The following is a 15,010-nucleotide window of genomic DNA, read 5'->3' as shown; positions in this document are numbered from 1 at the left end:
CCCTATCCCCCCCCCCCCTCTCTGACACATACACACAACACATATGTGGTATTATAACTATGAAAAATACAATTGTAATTCGTTTTCTTCGCTCTTCTCGTCAAGTACCACTACTACATTTATAGATGCGGAGCAGCCAATTAGGGTGACGCATGCCTGCTCTTCTTTCATATTCGCAGCATATGGAATTCGAAATTTTAGCATTTCCCTCTAGCTGTTTCCTGTCCGTACGTAGGAGGTTGCGTTCGTAGCTGGCAGGACCTGTGTGTAAGTCGGGAAAAATTTTGGACAGATGGTACTATTGTGCAGATATCTTCTAGTGGCCTAGTATCCTAAGAATTCTTCATGAAAAATTACTAATGTATAGTACCTCGGATTACACGTAATAACTCAATTGATTGTTATGTACTAAACGAAAAACTGGCATTATGTTTCGCTGGCCAATAAAAGAAGCATACAAATTTCTTTTATACCTTTATTATATTATGTTTGAGATTTTAGCATTCCACCTGAGAATTGCAGTCAGTTTCTTTTCTATTATAATTTCTAACGGTGTACGTATTATCACCTTGGCATAAAGTTACGTGCCCACATTATTATTGAATCATTAGATAACGTGAAAATATTAGATTTAGTCGCGTACAAGTGTTATGCTGCAACGAGATTAATTCATGAACTATATATTGTTACGTGTCGCTGATTAAGAAAAGGATAAAATAATAGTTACGTGAAATATAAAATTTAAAATAGTGGCTCAAAGTATTATGTATATTTTGACACAATTTCTAATTGAATGTGAAACAATTGTGTATTAATTACTATCGGAATACAGTGATGTGTTATATATGTTCGTCTCTTCAAAGAACTGTTTCAACCTTGATCTGATGGTATGGCATAAATGGGAATGAAAGATGATATTAAACTTTGTCGCATTTATTAAATCAATTTTTATATTTATTTTCTACAGAATACATGGACATCATTACAAACGGGATTCAACTTTTAATATTAGTGCAGTAGACCTTCTGGATTAATGATGGTGGACAAATTAAAGATATAGCGGCAGCTGACAATCATTCGTTGTACAATAATCGTGCAAATTGTAAATTTGTTAATATCGAGAATTTTATATTATTAAATGCCGAATGTGCGTTTTTTACTATAATTTATCGCAGTGGATAGAATATTTGTTACACTTATTGACATTTTTACACTGACGAGTCTTAAGAGAAATCATTAAAATTTATTTCTATAGCATTTTATTAAAATCGACGTTTGCTTGAAGTAATACTAATTATGACTTTATGAGTGCATTTAGACATTCAAGTGTATTTAAACGATATTGATACCTGAGACACTTTCCGTATTTTTTATAAGTACGCACCAGACTTTAGTATTCCCTTCTTACCATATATTATGCTATGTTCATTCATCATTTTATCTCAAAATACTGCAATCAATCTAAATGCAGTGAAACTTTCATTTCAGGAGAAGGAGCTCCATAAACAGTATCAAATTACTTGACCGGGAGAAGGAGAGATTGCAAACGTGGATAAATATTGCAATATGTAAATATAATCTGCATACTCAGGGTATCATACAAATTCAATCGATCGTAAGAATATTAAATGAATTGTTCAACGGGAGAAACTAATATTATTTTGTAAGCGAAAGCCTGTTTTGTTGATGAAAGTATGAAATTCATGAGAATGATTGGAGAATAACTTAGTATTAACATAAAGATGTCGTAACATTATGGAAACACTTTATATTACTTTCAGAAACTCATTGGGCCTTTTTCAGTTTTTATTTTTACTTTATTCATCGCCAGCTATTTCTTCCATAAACATTAAGATCATTGTTTTTGTATGAATATCTATTGTCATAGTAGGTATGTGTCAACGACTGTCTTTGATTATTTTGATTTATTTATATCAACAGAATAAATTATCTTTTTTTTTTAGAATTTTTTCACTACAAAATCGTGAATAATCATAATAATAACATAATTGTTCATTTATGCTAATCGTACGGGCGCTTCAAATAAAACAACCGTATAACGTCCCGTTATTAAAATCAATGAAAACCATTTTAGTACAATACTTCCGTTATAGAAAATTTTATATTTTAAATCTGCGTTTCTAGTCCTGCTTATCACAACACTATATATACGTTAACCAGAACTTGAACTTCCGTTTAATATGAAATCTAAGATGGTTATTAATTCAGTGTTAAATTACCTGTAATCTCAATATCATAGCAACTCGTTACAACAAACTATTAAAAATTCTATTTAACTATAGATTTTTTTGCGAAAATAATTTTTATACAACACGTTGTTTTTGATAACATTAAAAACTATAAATGTATACTTTGTTCACTGTGTAACTTTCCAGTGAAAGGAATAAATTGACATAAGCAATAACTGTATACCAATTGTGAAATCAAGCGTATCGACACATTTCATGAATTGAAACTAGTCAATGAACAACACTATCATATTATTTGTTTGCATTAATAAGTCATAGAAAATGTTCCATTATAAAGTAGCGTAGGCATGAAATGATATCTATGTCTATTGAATTTACTAATGTTACAGGCGTTGACAAATATGCGTTGAACTAGTACCGTGAAGCATTGCGTAAACTCTGAGTTAAATAAATATTTGACAGAAAAAGATAGCATCATTAGTAGCTTATTTATTTGTTTATAATACTCCAATACTAGCCCAAACGTAGTTTTCATTCAACGACAAGCAACTATTGCAATTTTAATTGCGAGCGACCGGATTTTTATAACGTATATCACTTATCCGTGTGTGCGTTTGTCATTTATATATTATTTGCCAGCAAATAACTTGAAATTCCAGTATGCTAATTTCGGTACTACGAATATTGATTTAAAATACAGAAAAAGTACAAAGAACTTAGATTCCGGATAATCCATAAACTGGATTCCATTGTTGCGTACAACGAATAAACGTAGCTCGTCGAGGCAATTCTCGCAATCGAGATGCTCCAGTGTATGTACAAGCTGAACGTAATCCGCCTAATATATCTAATACTGTGTTTTCAACGAATCCTTTGTATGGTACTTCAACCGTTTTTCCTTCAGAAGATCTATAGTGAGAATAGAAGCAATATCTCTTGAGTATAGGTTTGCGTGGTAGATTCCATTCCATTATTATATAATATTTATGCATCATCTCATACCTGTATTCAGCGACCCCTCCTGCATGCTTTTCCATTGCCGTATTGGAAGACATTCCGTAAAAGAGCTTAAATTTTTTTCCATCTTTTTCTATCGTGTCTCCTCCACACTCGTCATGCCCAGCGAACATACCACCGGCCATAACAAAATCCGCACCAGCACCGAAAGCTTTAGCCAAATCACCAGGACACGTGCATCCGCCATCCTTAAAAAAGACGTTTTAAAATAATTTTTTTTGTTTGTCTGATTTTTGAAAAAACTTTTCAATTTACGTCGGTGATTAATAGGGAAATTATGATTATATTATATAATAATCTATTATCTAATAGCTGATTATAATTGTTTTACTCACAGATATGATATGCCCTTTTAATCCATGCGCAGCATCGGCACATTCGATTACAGCACTTAGCTGAGGATAACCAACCCCAGTTTTCATTCTAGTTGTGCACACAGAGCCTGGACCAATTCCAACTTTAATTATGTCTGCTCCAGAAAGTATTAATTCTTCTACCATTTCACCCGTCACCACATTTCCAGCCTGCATAACGAATATGTATAATAATAAAATATATTACGAATTGTAAAGACAACTGTTGTTGTTCTGGAGCAACTTAAACAATCTTCTAAAATTACTGAATTCTGTGTATATAATTCTATCAACCTTATACATTGCCTTTATTTTCTAGAGATGTCTTATGATTAAAGAATGACTCACAATTATCGTATGATTTGGAAATGCTGCCCGTACTTCACGGACATATTTAACAAAGTATTCAGTATATCCATTTGCGACATCTAAGCAAATGAATTTAATTTCTGGAACAGCAGCGAGAATGTCCGAAAGTCGGTCGAAATCTCCAGTTCCTATACCCGAGCTGGCTGCGATATTTTTCAAGCATTCTGGATTATTACCAGCAAACTCTTTCCATTCATTTGCGGTGTAATATTTGTGAATTGCTGTGAAAAGTCCGTGCTGGTGACATAACACACATTCAATTTCAGTACTACCACTTACGGATACCACTAAGAAATGTTTCAGCAATAGTTTAATATTACTAGTAGACGTGAAATACAGTTCACGGCTTTCTTTAGATTAGATAACATCAACGAACCTTCGATAAACTTTTTGCCATCTCAAATGTACCAACAGTATCCATATTTGAAGCCATTACAGGAATTCCTTTATACGTTTGCTTCGAGTTTCTAAACGTTATTTCTCTGAATAGGTCGACCTAAAATTCAGATGTTTTTCTTACATTTCATAATGCTCCGGAAGTTTCAAATGTATTTTTGTGATGTGTGCATCTAATGAAACGTGCAATAAGAATGAAATAATGATAAAAATATATAAGGCGTAGGATATTTTAACATGTGTTAAGTTTGTTTTATTTTTCAAATACCGCGTATAATTAGTTTTAAATGAAGTTTGATAGTAACAGTTAAGTCATTAGAGCAATGGTAGAATACTGTTTGCCACACAATATTCTTATTGTTGCTATTCTTTTAAATTTGTTATCAGCACTGAAAGCATTAATATTAGATGATTCCTTTAACTACTAATATACATTTGATAAAGACATAATGATATACTCAGCACTGATAGTGAAGTACGTATGCGGAATGCGCCTCAAGTCAAGGACTTATTTGATCGACAATGAGAATACGAATTTTTTTTTATTTCTTAAATCCATGATATATCATAAAATGCTACTAATTGAATTCATATCGTATGATTACATCGGAAGACACTCATCTAAAGGAATAAGCTTTGTTATGAAATTCGCTAAAGATGCTATATAATCGTATCTTTCATGATGTCAAACGTGAATATTGAGATGTAAAAATAAGCAGTGACAGAGATGAAATGATCATAACATAATTATACACCATTCCATAAAGTTAGAATATATTTATTATATTAAAAAGATCGTATAGACACATTTAAAAATGAAAAATACCACAATTGTGAAGTGTTCGATACACGTATTCTATTGCGACATAACTAGCAAAGTTGATAGCCTCATGCTACTAATAAGTATATAAAAATAGTTTATAATTGACAAAACTCCAAAATATTCTTAACTCAAGGCAATGACAAAAACTTACGTCTGCTCTACTTCGTAAGGTACTCCTCTTTGGTCGTAGCATCACATCCTTAAAATCCAACTTTATGTCGTTTACTATGTTCGGCATCTTTGCAGACGATTCTTTCCAGGCCTTATAAACTTTCTAGCAGACGACTTGTACAAATTTCCGTCATAGATTCAGGAATACTGAGGCTTTGAACTGACGAGCCGATATTAAATGTAGTTGCCAAGGTTCACCTCTAGTATAGACTCAATTGGTGCTATAGGAGCTCCACATACATACAATAAATTCGATGGTTTCCTCTACAGTATGCTTATGTAACGCCATCTTGCTTTCTAGAACGGAACAACAATGAACATTCACAGGGTACACTCTCATCGATTCCTTACTGAGCGATACTGAAATCAATACTTTTTCGGTTTCTTTAAATTTGTGAGAGTATTGAATCGAAGTACAGCACGTTTATATGATATGACATTGAAATACTCCGTGCATGTAGCGTTCTTTGAAGAATGCTAAAAAATTGTAGCTCTCTTGACAAGGATATTTGTGACCCTTTACAGCTCCTATCACTTTGCGTTTCATAAATCAATGCTGTATGCGAGACGCACAAGAGACGCGTAAGGTTCAAATACAGTAATTTGCGTAGTCATAATACGTATCCCAATTACATTGTTGGCAATGATGCGGTATAACCAGTAACGTGCTGCCTGTTCGGAAGGCACGTAATTGTTTAGGTTTTGCAGTAATAAAGTCTTTTAATAAAGCGTGATGTACATAAATATGATTTAAAAAAATCCTATATGCCTAATCTGAAATGGCGTTTTTTATTTAGAAAAATGTACAAATTTACTGTCGGAAATTATTTATTTGCGCATTTTTCGGTGCATATTTTTATCATACGACGCTATGGTTCTTAATACATAATTCGCTTTTCTTGCCTCAAAGTGCTTGAACTTTTTAGAATAGCAGTAAATTCAATTCAAGATAATAAATTCGTAAAGTATGTTGACACATAGAATACCGTATATTCTTATATTGGTAAAGATTTATTTCATGCTCCTCGTATCTGTTACGTCGATCTATGTGTTAAATGCGGAAAATCAAATACATTTGTCTGAACAGGTTTTCACTAACTATTCTGTATCAAGAGACAAGACTTAATATTTAGAATTCGCGTCTGTTAGAAGCTATGAAGACAAATTTTAACTCCATAAAATATTTATATATTTATATATAAAGCTGCGAGATTAGGGAAATAATTGCATTAAACGAATCCTGACGAACTCATTTATTTTAAGCTAAATCGTTTTGCAATAAGTTTCCTAAAATCACGAGAATTACAAAAATTGAAGACATCTGAGGACTGTTTCTGATAATCTATTCAAAGGAATGGAATATTAAATGCTTTGTATCTTGAAATTAATTCACATATTGAAAAGATCTCACATATATGTTTAAGATTGAAGTTGACCACAATCAGCAATTATAATTTTCTTAGTCGTCTTTCCGCTCTGAGAACCAAAACCTTCTAGCTTTTTCACAACATCCATACCCTCGATAACAGAACCAAAAACAACGTGCTTGTCGTCAAGCCAAGATGTTTTGACGGTGGTAATGAAAAATTGGGAACCGTTGGTGTCTGGGCCAGCATTTGCCATGGAGAGAATTCCAGCACCAGTGTGCTTCAGGATAAAGTTCTCATCCTCGAACTTGGTTCCATAGATCGATTTTCCACCAGTCCCATTGTGGTTGGTGAAGTCACCACCTTGACACATAAAGTTCGGAATGACACGATGGAAAGAGCTACCCTTGTAGCCAAAACCTCTTTCTCCCGTACACAGAGCACGGAAGTTCTCTGCAGTTTTGGGAACTACATCGGACCGTAGTTCAATGATAATACGTCCTACAGGCTGACCATCTGCTATCATGTCAAAGAATACTCGTGGGAGACCCATTTCTGATTCAATGGATGTCACTCTGAAAACAAAAATATCAAATGTTATCTAATGTTTAATTAATTTTAGGAGATAAAGTTATATACATTATTTCATTTCATATTTGTTTTCATTTTAAATCACATTAGCTCGAAAGGTAGAATGAAATATATAATTTTATATTTTCATGCTTTTATATTATCTATACATTTTTATTGGTAATACTGTGGATAACTCTTGATATTTATTAACTCAGAACTTATATGCAAAAAGTATATGCAAGAAAGTATAGATTGATGTGACATATGTACAATGTCCAAACAACATCAGAAATACGTAATCAAATCATGAAACAAATGGAGAAAACATTTTAATCCTACTAATATCACAAGTTTCATTCCACAGCTATTTCACACCAGAATATTACTAGGAATATTAAACTGTGAAAAACTGACAATTAATACAATACAATCTAAACAGCCTTCTTAAAGTTTGCCTATTACTGTTATATTAACTGTTTAGTATATCAAGATTGCATGTCCTTATTTTTACTTTATTTCATCAAAACAAGAAGTGTAATATTTTACATTAGCATAAGAAGTACAGTTGCTATCTATAAATCTTTAAATTACTTTTTCAATTATGCAGGTGACATTGAGAATTACTTAAATTAACCAATTCTCCCACACAATATTTGAAAGCAAATGATTCCTTGTTCAAAACGTTCCATAACGTTCTAAAATATTCTCTCAGGTATTATCAAAGGTTCACCAGTAATTAGGCCAAAGTCCGGATAAAATTAGTACAATCAATGAAATGGCGGATCGTGCTCAAAGAAATAATCTTAAGTCAACTTGACGTGTTGTAAAACTTATAATTTTGTCCAAGGGTCAGAATAAATTGGTAGATAGATGCACGTATTTGTGTGGGATATACAGTCTCTGTCGACATGAGGTGTGTCCTTATTCGCAGTAGAAACCGGCGCATCAACGGAAAAAAAGAAAATGAGTAATGCTGCTCCGCCATTACTGACCCATTAGCCTTGAATATCTACTTTGGTCTCGAAATATCTCAACCTTGTCACTTGGTTGATTTATATGCAAACTCGAAAAGTCAAATTGATTTTGCATCGATATACGCGGAAGCCAATGGAAAGTTTGAAGCCGGTATTTCGTATTTCTTACCTTACGACAAGTACGACGTACACTCACCGGTGGCTAATTGTAGAGTGATAGAACTGGAACTTCCTCTCGAATGTAATCCTACAGATTATTGGGCAGCATTGTAGCAAAACCGGTAGGCAGGTGCGGTCGTAAAACTGATGAAAATCGTTCCGTTTTAGCTTTCGTAAGTCTCAGTAGTGTTATTTGCACGCACTTGTGTTTATTGAAAACTTTCAGACGGTAAAATATATTTTTTTATGTATCTGCGTATAGATTCTCATGAAATGTACTAAGGATTTTTTTGATTTTGATAATTGTTATGGACACTTAATATTTTTGCATATACAATTCATTGTCATGTAAATGATTCTACAGCAAACACGTAGTTATTAATCTTAATTGACATCTTAATCTTTATTTACAACAGATTATCATAGTTTATTATACATTAATAATAGTTTAGATAAGTTCAAATAAATTTTCGAGGTTATCGTTCTATATCGAAATATGTTTCACGCTCTTCAAGATACGATTAGTGTTGATTTCCACTTATATCTGTAATGAAATCTCTATTCATAATACCTCTTTTTCAAAGTTCTGTATTTTCGAAGCATATATAAAGCTTCCAATTCCTTTATAACAAAGTTTCCATGGGCGATCAATTTTTCTATTTTTTCGGGATCAGTTTCATTTTTATTTTTCATGAATGCTTTTTTCAAATTAGTTCGAAAATAATCATAACCTTTTGGATATTCTTTCCCCAAATGTAAAAGCTGTGAACAATTTAAATATATTTATTTAATATAGTCATGCGAAAGTTTATTTAAATTATTGATACCAGATGATAATATGCGTTGAATAATTGTCATCATACAACAATATAAGCAATATATTTGTAATTTTTATATAAAATCAGAATAAAACCATTTCTGGTATTAATAATTTTATACGTACCATTTTGTATAGTTCAATAACTTTAGTTTTCTGTGACATTACGGCTGTTAGGCTAGAATAAGATACGGTCGGAACTTGTTGAGAGTGATACGTAGTGATACGTAAATGAACCTAATCGTTATTTGTGTTCGATAATAATGTTATACTGAGTTCTCATGTAGCCTCTTTACTGCTCTTTACCACTGTTAACCAGTTGGCAGCAACATTGAGTAATGTATTGCAGGCTCTATATTTACCACATCGACGAAAATTGAATAATGACTGATAAATGTATGTTTCAAAAAAAAAGTTAACGCTTCTCCACTACTCCAGAAAATCTGTGCAGATGAAGTGCAATGACAATAAAATCGTCTGTTTTATTTTTGGATGAAAATGGTTTCACCGTTTTATTTCGGAACTCAGATGACTAAAGAATATAAAACTGCGATGGCCGTGGGGGTAAATTACATTACAATTGGGTAAGATAACATCTTTTCCTTTTTCACAGTTTTCTACTTTGTAATAAAAACATTTTTAGTCTTGATAGAGGGCATGTCGCGTTTAGGAGATTATGATATGGTATTTCTTTTCTATGATAAAAAAGTCGGCATGTCTCGTAATGTTTCGCTTATTTGTCGCCATTCATTTTTATCGGCATCCCGGCAGATTGTTCCCGCAATATGAGATTTTTGGTATTTATATTAAGTACACCGCTCATTTTTTTTTGTTGCGTGATTTTTAAATTACAGATACTGGTAGATCCTTTATACCTCAGTTTAAATAATGACCGTATTCTTATCGTGTTTCACCTGTTTTTTGAAGTATTTGAAAATGGATCATTATCATGCGTTTTTAAAACTTATAATCTAAATTTGTTATTTTTAAATTTGTATCTTTTATATTAAAAGTCATGATTTTATCAAAGTATATAGGAAGTATAATTAATTCAAGTCTATTATACAATTGCAATTGGCATAATGTTCACAAAATAATTTTATCCCATTTAATTATCAGTTTCAAAGTAGGAAAAATATATTACCTAATAAAATTGGAATATGAAAAATGTATTATTTTTAATAAATTTATTAAATATTTGTTATATATTTTACATCAATATATATAGTGTCATACCAAGTAATTTTTCATATATTTATATAATATTTTTACTTATCCAGTTCTATTCTTTTCCTGCATGCTGTTTTATGTTTGTGTCTGTGTAAGTTGTATTAGGATTTGACCGTTGACCATTGACATTAATCATGGAGGAAGATGATGATGAAGTATCATTGACACAGCGTTATAGACGTAGTGTCTCTCAGCCAAGCATTTATCGGTCAACACAGGATAGCTTAAATCGATGCTCACAGCAAACATCCTACCAGAGTATTCATGAGACACTTTACGATGATACCATGAGTATGGCCAGCTTGAACAGCACTGCCTCTGCCAAAAGTGTTCTTACTGCTAATAGTAGAGAATCATTGACTCTTCAAGATGGTGATCGTACAATCATTGAAGGAAGTTGTGAAGAGTTAAGACCTGATGTAACTGGGCGAGGATCAAGAATGGTGAGAATAAATTTCTTAGTAACTTGTGATTTTCTAGCTTCAAAGTTTTTTGACTTTAGAAGGGTTGAATTACATTTGTTATTGCAAAAACAAAATTTATTACTAAACTCGTGTATTTTAAAAGACGTTCAGTTCGAGTATTATTACTGTTTACATAATGATGTAACAGGTACCGTGATATGTAAGATATCATGTATCACTTTTCAGGTGCTTGACGTAATTACTTAAGATTTAATTAGCATACTCCAAGATTGTGAAAATATGTGTTAATACAAACCTTAGTTAGTATGAGTCATTTATACAAATGTTTTCAAGCAAAGTAACAGACCATGCATGCAATATTTTGCTCTGGATATCTAAAAAGTGTTAATTTCCATACAAATGGTTTATAATTCACAGACTTCTCATTACGGAACAGCATCAAGTTTATATTTTCGTGATGAAATTCGGTCCATTGATTTTGTTCTCGTTTGGGATGAGCATGATGCCGAAGCTTTGACATACAGAAGTATAGAACTCCGAAGAGTACGCCCTATTATTTATATTTTATGTAGTAAGCAAAAGGAATTATTTACTACTAATATCTAATATATAACTTTGCAGGTGTTTGAAAAAAATTTGGAAAAGGAGGGCTTAGAATTAGAATATGAACGTCCAGAACCTAACGGTTTGCGTTTCATAAAAATTCATGCACCACGTGAAGTTCTGCGTCGTTATTCTGAAATATTAAAATTGCGTATGCCAATGAAAGAAATACCGAGACTCAGGATTCAACAAAATCAAAGTAATCTTATATTGAAGGAAGTGAACTCTTTATTTCGTAGAATCATGAAAAACTATTATGTTGACACAACTATATTTCCAACGATGAAGCATCGATTTACGGCTGTCTATAGCCGTGACAAAGAATATTTATTTGATCTGGATATACCTGAATTTTTCTCACCGGCGACTCATTCAAGAATTGTACAATTTATTCTTGATAGAACAAGATTCACTGACGATAAGGAAGATGATTTTGCATTTGGTATTGATCGATTAATTACGGAACGAGCATACGTAGCGGCGTACCCACTTCACGATGTAAGGATCTTCTATCATACATTAATTGCGTGTATGTTGTTCATAATAATATGCTGCTATTGAAATGCACTATCTTTATTGAGAGTCATTCTTTTTCAGGGCAATCTTCATTCTCCAGATTCAATGCGCTACCTTTTATATAAAGAATGGGCTAGTGTCAAGAAATGCTTCCATTATCAACCATTGGATTACATCAAGGAATATTTTGGAGTAAAGATAGGTCTTTACTTTGCTTGGCTTGGGTTTTATACACACATGTTAGTTCCTGCTAGCATAGTTGGACTTCTTTGCTTTATATATAGCTGCCTTACCTTATACTCCAATAAACCCAGCGAAGATATTTGCAATGGGAATACATCAATAGAAATGTGTCCACTGTGTGATCATTTTTGTGGATATTGGAATCTTAAGGAAACCTGTCTTCATGCTAGAGTGACTTATTTATTTGATAATCCATCTACTGTATTTTTCTCCATATTTATGTCACTTTGGGGTAAGTGTACAAGGCTGAAAAGTATACTGTCATACGCATGTAATTGAATGAATTACTGTTAAAGGATTTTATGGAAGTTATATTAAAATTTTTATATTCAGCTACGTTATTCTTAGAATTATGGAAAAGTTATTCTGCTGAAATAACGCATCGTTGGGATTTAACTGGCTTGGATGCACAGGAGGAACATCCCAGGCCGCAGTACTTGGCTCGATTGGCACATGTTAAAAAAAAGTCAGTTAATGTAATTACAAATACTGTGGAGCCTCATGTTCCATTTTGGAAAATGCGAGTACCAGCAACTATTCTTAGCTTTTCTGTTGTTCTATTATTGGTGAGGTATATTAATTTAACGATTTGCAAATCAAAAGGAATTAAAAGGAATTAAAATTGCTTATTTTCTCTGAATAACAAATAGATCATCGTAGCAATGGCGGCTGTGTTAGGTGTTGTTTTATATAGGATGTCCATCCTAACAGCACTTAGTTTCTATGGAAATCCCATGATAACAAGTAATGCGATACTATTCACTACCGCAACAGCCGCTTGTATCAATTTATGCTGTATCGTAGTATTTAATTTGATCTATGTGCGTTTAGCAGAGTATTTAACCGAGGTAATTTATAATTTATAATTCAATTAATTGCAATTGTAATAATTTATTTCCTAACAATTTGTTTAATTTCGATTTTATTATTTTACAGATTGAACTTTTACGCACTCAAACAGAGTTTGACGATAGTTTAACATTAAAAATATATTTATTACAATTTGTAAATTACTATGCTTCGATATTTTATATAGCATTTTTCAAAGGAAAGTTCATTGGATATCCCGGAAAGTACATTAGATTCTTTGAATTTCGTCAAGAAGAATGCGGCCCTGGTGGATGCTTAATGGAGCTGTGCATTCAATTAAGCATAATTATGACTGGAAAACAAGTGATGAATACTATTTCCGAAATGCTTTTTCCACTGTTTTTCAAGTGGTTGAATACAATAAAGGTGCATGTTGGCACAAGTAAAACTAAAAATAGCGATACCAAACGACACTCTAGTTCTAGAATGTATCTTCAGTGGGTTAGAGATTATAAACTCGTACAGTGGGGTCCTAGAAGCTTATTTCCAGAATACTTAGAAATGAGTAAGTCATTATTAATATTATTAATTTAAAATTTATCTTTACTAAATTATATTTTAATTAACACTACTTTATTTCGCTATAGTACTACAATACGGATTTGTTACCATCTTCGTAGCTGCCTTTCCCCTGGCTCCTTTTTTTGCATTGTTAAACAATATTTTGGAGATGCGATTAGATGCCAAAAAATTATTAACTATGTATAGAAGGCCTGTTGGACAACGTGTTAGGGATATAGGAATATGGTACAAAATTCTCGATTCAATTTCGAAATTGTCTGTAATAACTAACGTAAGTATTCCTAATACAATTAGGTTTGCAACTCATTGCTGTATGATATATGTTAATCGGTTCTATTAACTATTTTAGGCTTTCATCATTGCTTTTACTTCTAATTTCATTCCACGTTTAGTCTATTTGATGACAGTATCGGACAATTACTCTCTGGATGGATTTCTGGAACATTCTCTTTCTAAATTTAATACTACTGATTTGAAAAACGATACTAAGCCAATGATAATGGCTGGTGAAAAATCAATTGAAATATGTCGATATCCTGATTACAGAGAACCACCTGACTCACCAAACAAATATAATCATACGATTATGCATTGGCATGTGTTAGCTGCACGATTAGCTTTTGTTGTTGTATTTGAGGTAGGTATAATGCAATTTCATCTTTTATCAACGACGTAACCATATAACATTAAATACGTGATTTAACATTGTATTTCGCAGAATATCGTTGCTTTGGTTAAGATTTTTTTACGATGGTGCATTCCTGATATGAATTCGAACCTTCGTGATCAGATACGTCGGGAAGCATATATCACTAACGAAATTATTATACAACAAGAAACGATGCGTGCTGGCAGATGTTCGAATGAGAATACAGAAGTAAATCCAACGGAAAATTCAAATCAGGAAAATGCACTACGATGGAATCAAATTCTACGAAACTCTTTATCGAATTCTGAGTTTGATTTAGAGGTGCACGGTACTCCTGTGTCTCCGCCTCTTGTACAGCCTAGAACGGGTCCTGCGGCACTCTAAATCTTTTTTTTATGTATTTACAAATTATTATTCAAATAGGTGCTACGAATAATCCGCAAATCGCATTAAGCTTTTTGACGAATGCTATTATAAGAACGAAACAATAATCAGGCTATAATATATTGGATCTTCCTAATTATATAATATACAATTTATCCTATGATTAATTTGTAAGTCTAGCGACATTACGCAGATATTGAGAGTAGTTTATGGAGAGTTTATTCATTGATATTTATGAAAACTAATCAAGTATATATAATATGAAGCTTCAGAGTTTTATGAAAACCAATATATGCTAGTCAAAAAATGAATTACCTAAATATTGTAGTGTATAAGCAA

At 32.4% G+C, this 15,010-nt stretch overlaps 4 protein-coding genes across 11 annotated transcripts in view; 2 read left to right on the top strand and 2 right to left on the bottom strand.

Moving 5' to 3' along the window:
* LOC107270842 (far upstream element-binding protein 3) overlaps window positions 1-2,085 on the top strand; it is an 11,193-nt gene extending 9,108 nt beyond the window's left edge. Inside the window, exon 14 of the mRNA XM_015746228.2 lies at window positions 1,489-2,085. The gene's annotated coding sequence lies outside the window, so the exon portion shown is untranslated. The remainder of the gene's footprint in view (window positions 1-1,488) is intronic.
* LOC107270907 (GMP reductase 1) lies at window positions 1,772-5,972 on the bottom strand. Of its 2 annotated transcripts, none has more exons than XM_015746348.2 (6): window positions 5,320-5,972; window positions 4,326-4,445; window positions 3,929-4,186; window positions 3,563-3,751; window positions 3,213-3,415; window positions 1,772-3,119 (listed from the first exon to the last, which is right to left on the bottom strand). In XM_015746348.2, exons 1-6 carry the CDS (start codon window positions 5,404-5,406, stop codon window positions 2,927-2,929), a joined length of 1,050 nt encoding a protein of 349 aa, XP_015601834.1. In that variant the 5' UTR covers window positions 5,407-5,972; the 3' UTR covers window positions 1,772-2,926. The 2 variants fall into 2 exon arrangements, with proteins under 2 accessions (XP_015601834.1, XP_024944298.1); XM_025088530.1 differs by having other exon boundaries at window positions 2,718-3,119; window positions 4,326-4,518.
* A 177-nt stretch (window positions 5,973-6,149) lies between these two features.
* LOC107270947 (peptidyl-prolyl cis-trans isomerase) lies at window positions 6,150-9,532 on the bottom strand. Of its 5 annotated transcripts, none has more exons than XR_003060822.1 (4): window positions 9,356-9,532; window positions 8,984-9,174; window positions 8,423-8,556; window positions 6,810-7,281 (listed from the first exon to the last, which is right to left on the bottom strand). XR_003060822.1 is itself a non-coding variant. In XM_015746402.2 (3 exons), the coding sequence occupies exons 1-3, from the start codon at window positions 9,392-9,394 to the stop codon at window positions 6,759-6,761; spliced, it is 669 nt and encodes a 222-aa protein (XP_015601888.2). In that variant the 5' UTR covers window positions 9,395-9,409; the 3' UTR covers window positions 6,150-6,758. The 5 variants fall into 5 exon arrangements, 3 of the variants coding, with proteins under 3 accessions (XP_015601888.2, XP_015601871.1, XP_015601879.1); XR_003060823.1 differs by having other exon boundaries at window positions 6,860-7,281; window positions 8,450-8,556; window positions 9,356-9,521; XM_015746402.2 differs by lacking the exon at window positions 8,984-9,174 and having other exon boundaries at window positions 6,150-7,281; window positions 8,450-8,556; window positions 9,356-9,409.
* Window positions 9,533-9,678: 146 nt separating this feature from the next.
* Window positions 9,679-14,778, top strand: LOC107270830 (anoctamin-1). Of its 3 annotated transcripts, none has more exons than XM_015746214.2 (11): window positions 9,679-9,813; window positions 10,556-10,902; window positions 11,302-11,427; window positions 11,506-11,985; window positions 12,085-12,478; window positions 12,595-12,812; window positions 12,897-13,094; window positions 13,183-13,621; window positions 13,704-13,909; window positions 13,988-14,275; window positions 14,357-14,778. In XM_015746214.2, the coding sequence occupies exons 2-11, from the start codon at window positions 10,594-10,596 to the stop codon at window positions 14,669-14,671; spliced, it is 2,973 nt and encodes a 990-aa protein (XP_015601700.1). In that variant the 5' UTR covers window positions 9,679-9,813; window positions 10,556-10,593; the 3' UTR covers window positions 14,672-14,778. The 3 variants fall into 3 exon arrangements, with proteins under 3 accessions (XP_015601700.1, XP_015601680.1, XP_015601690.1); XM_015746194.2 differs by having other exon boundaries at window positions 12,580-12,812; XM_015746204.2 differs by having other exon boundaries at window positions 9,686-9,813; window positions 10,565-10,902; window positions 12,580-12,812.
* The last annotated feature ends 232 nt before the right edge of the window (window positions 14,779-15,010 follow it).

Source organism: Cephus cinctus, unplaced genomic scaffold (genome assembly GCF_000341935.2).
Source record: "Cephus cinctus unplaced genomic scaffold, Ccin1 Ccin1_scaffold0080, whole genome shotgun sequence".
Taxonomy (NCBI): Eukaryota; Metazoa; Arthropoda; class Insecta; order Hymenoptera; family Cephidae; genus Cephus; species Cephus cinctus.
Note: the sequence above shows the minus strand (reverse complement) of the source record. Positions and strands in the feature narration are given on the sequence as shown.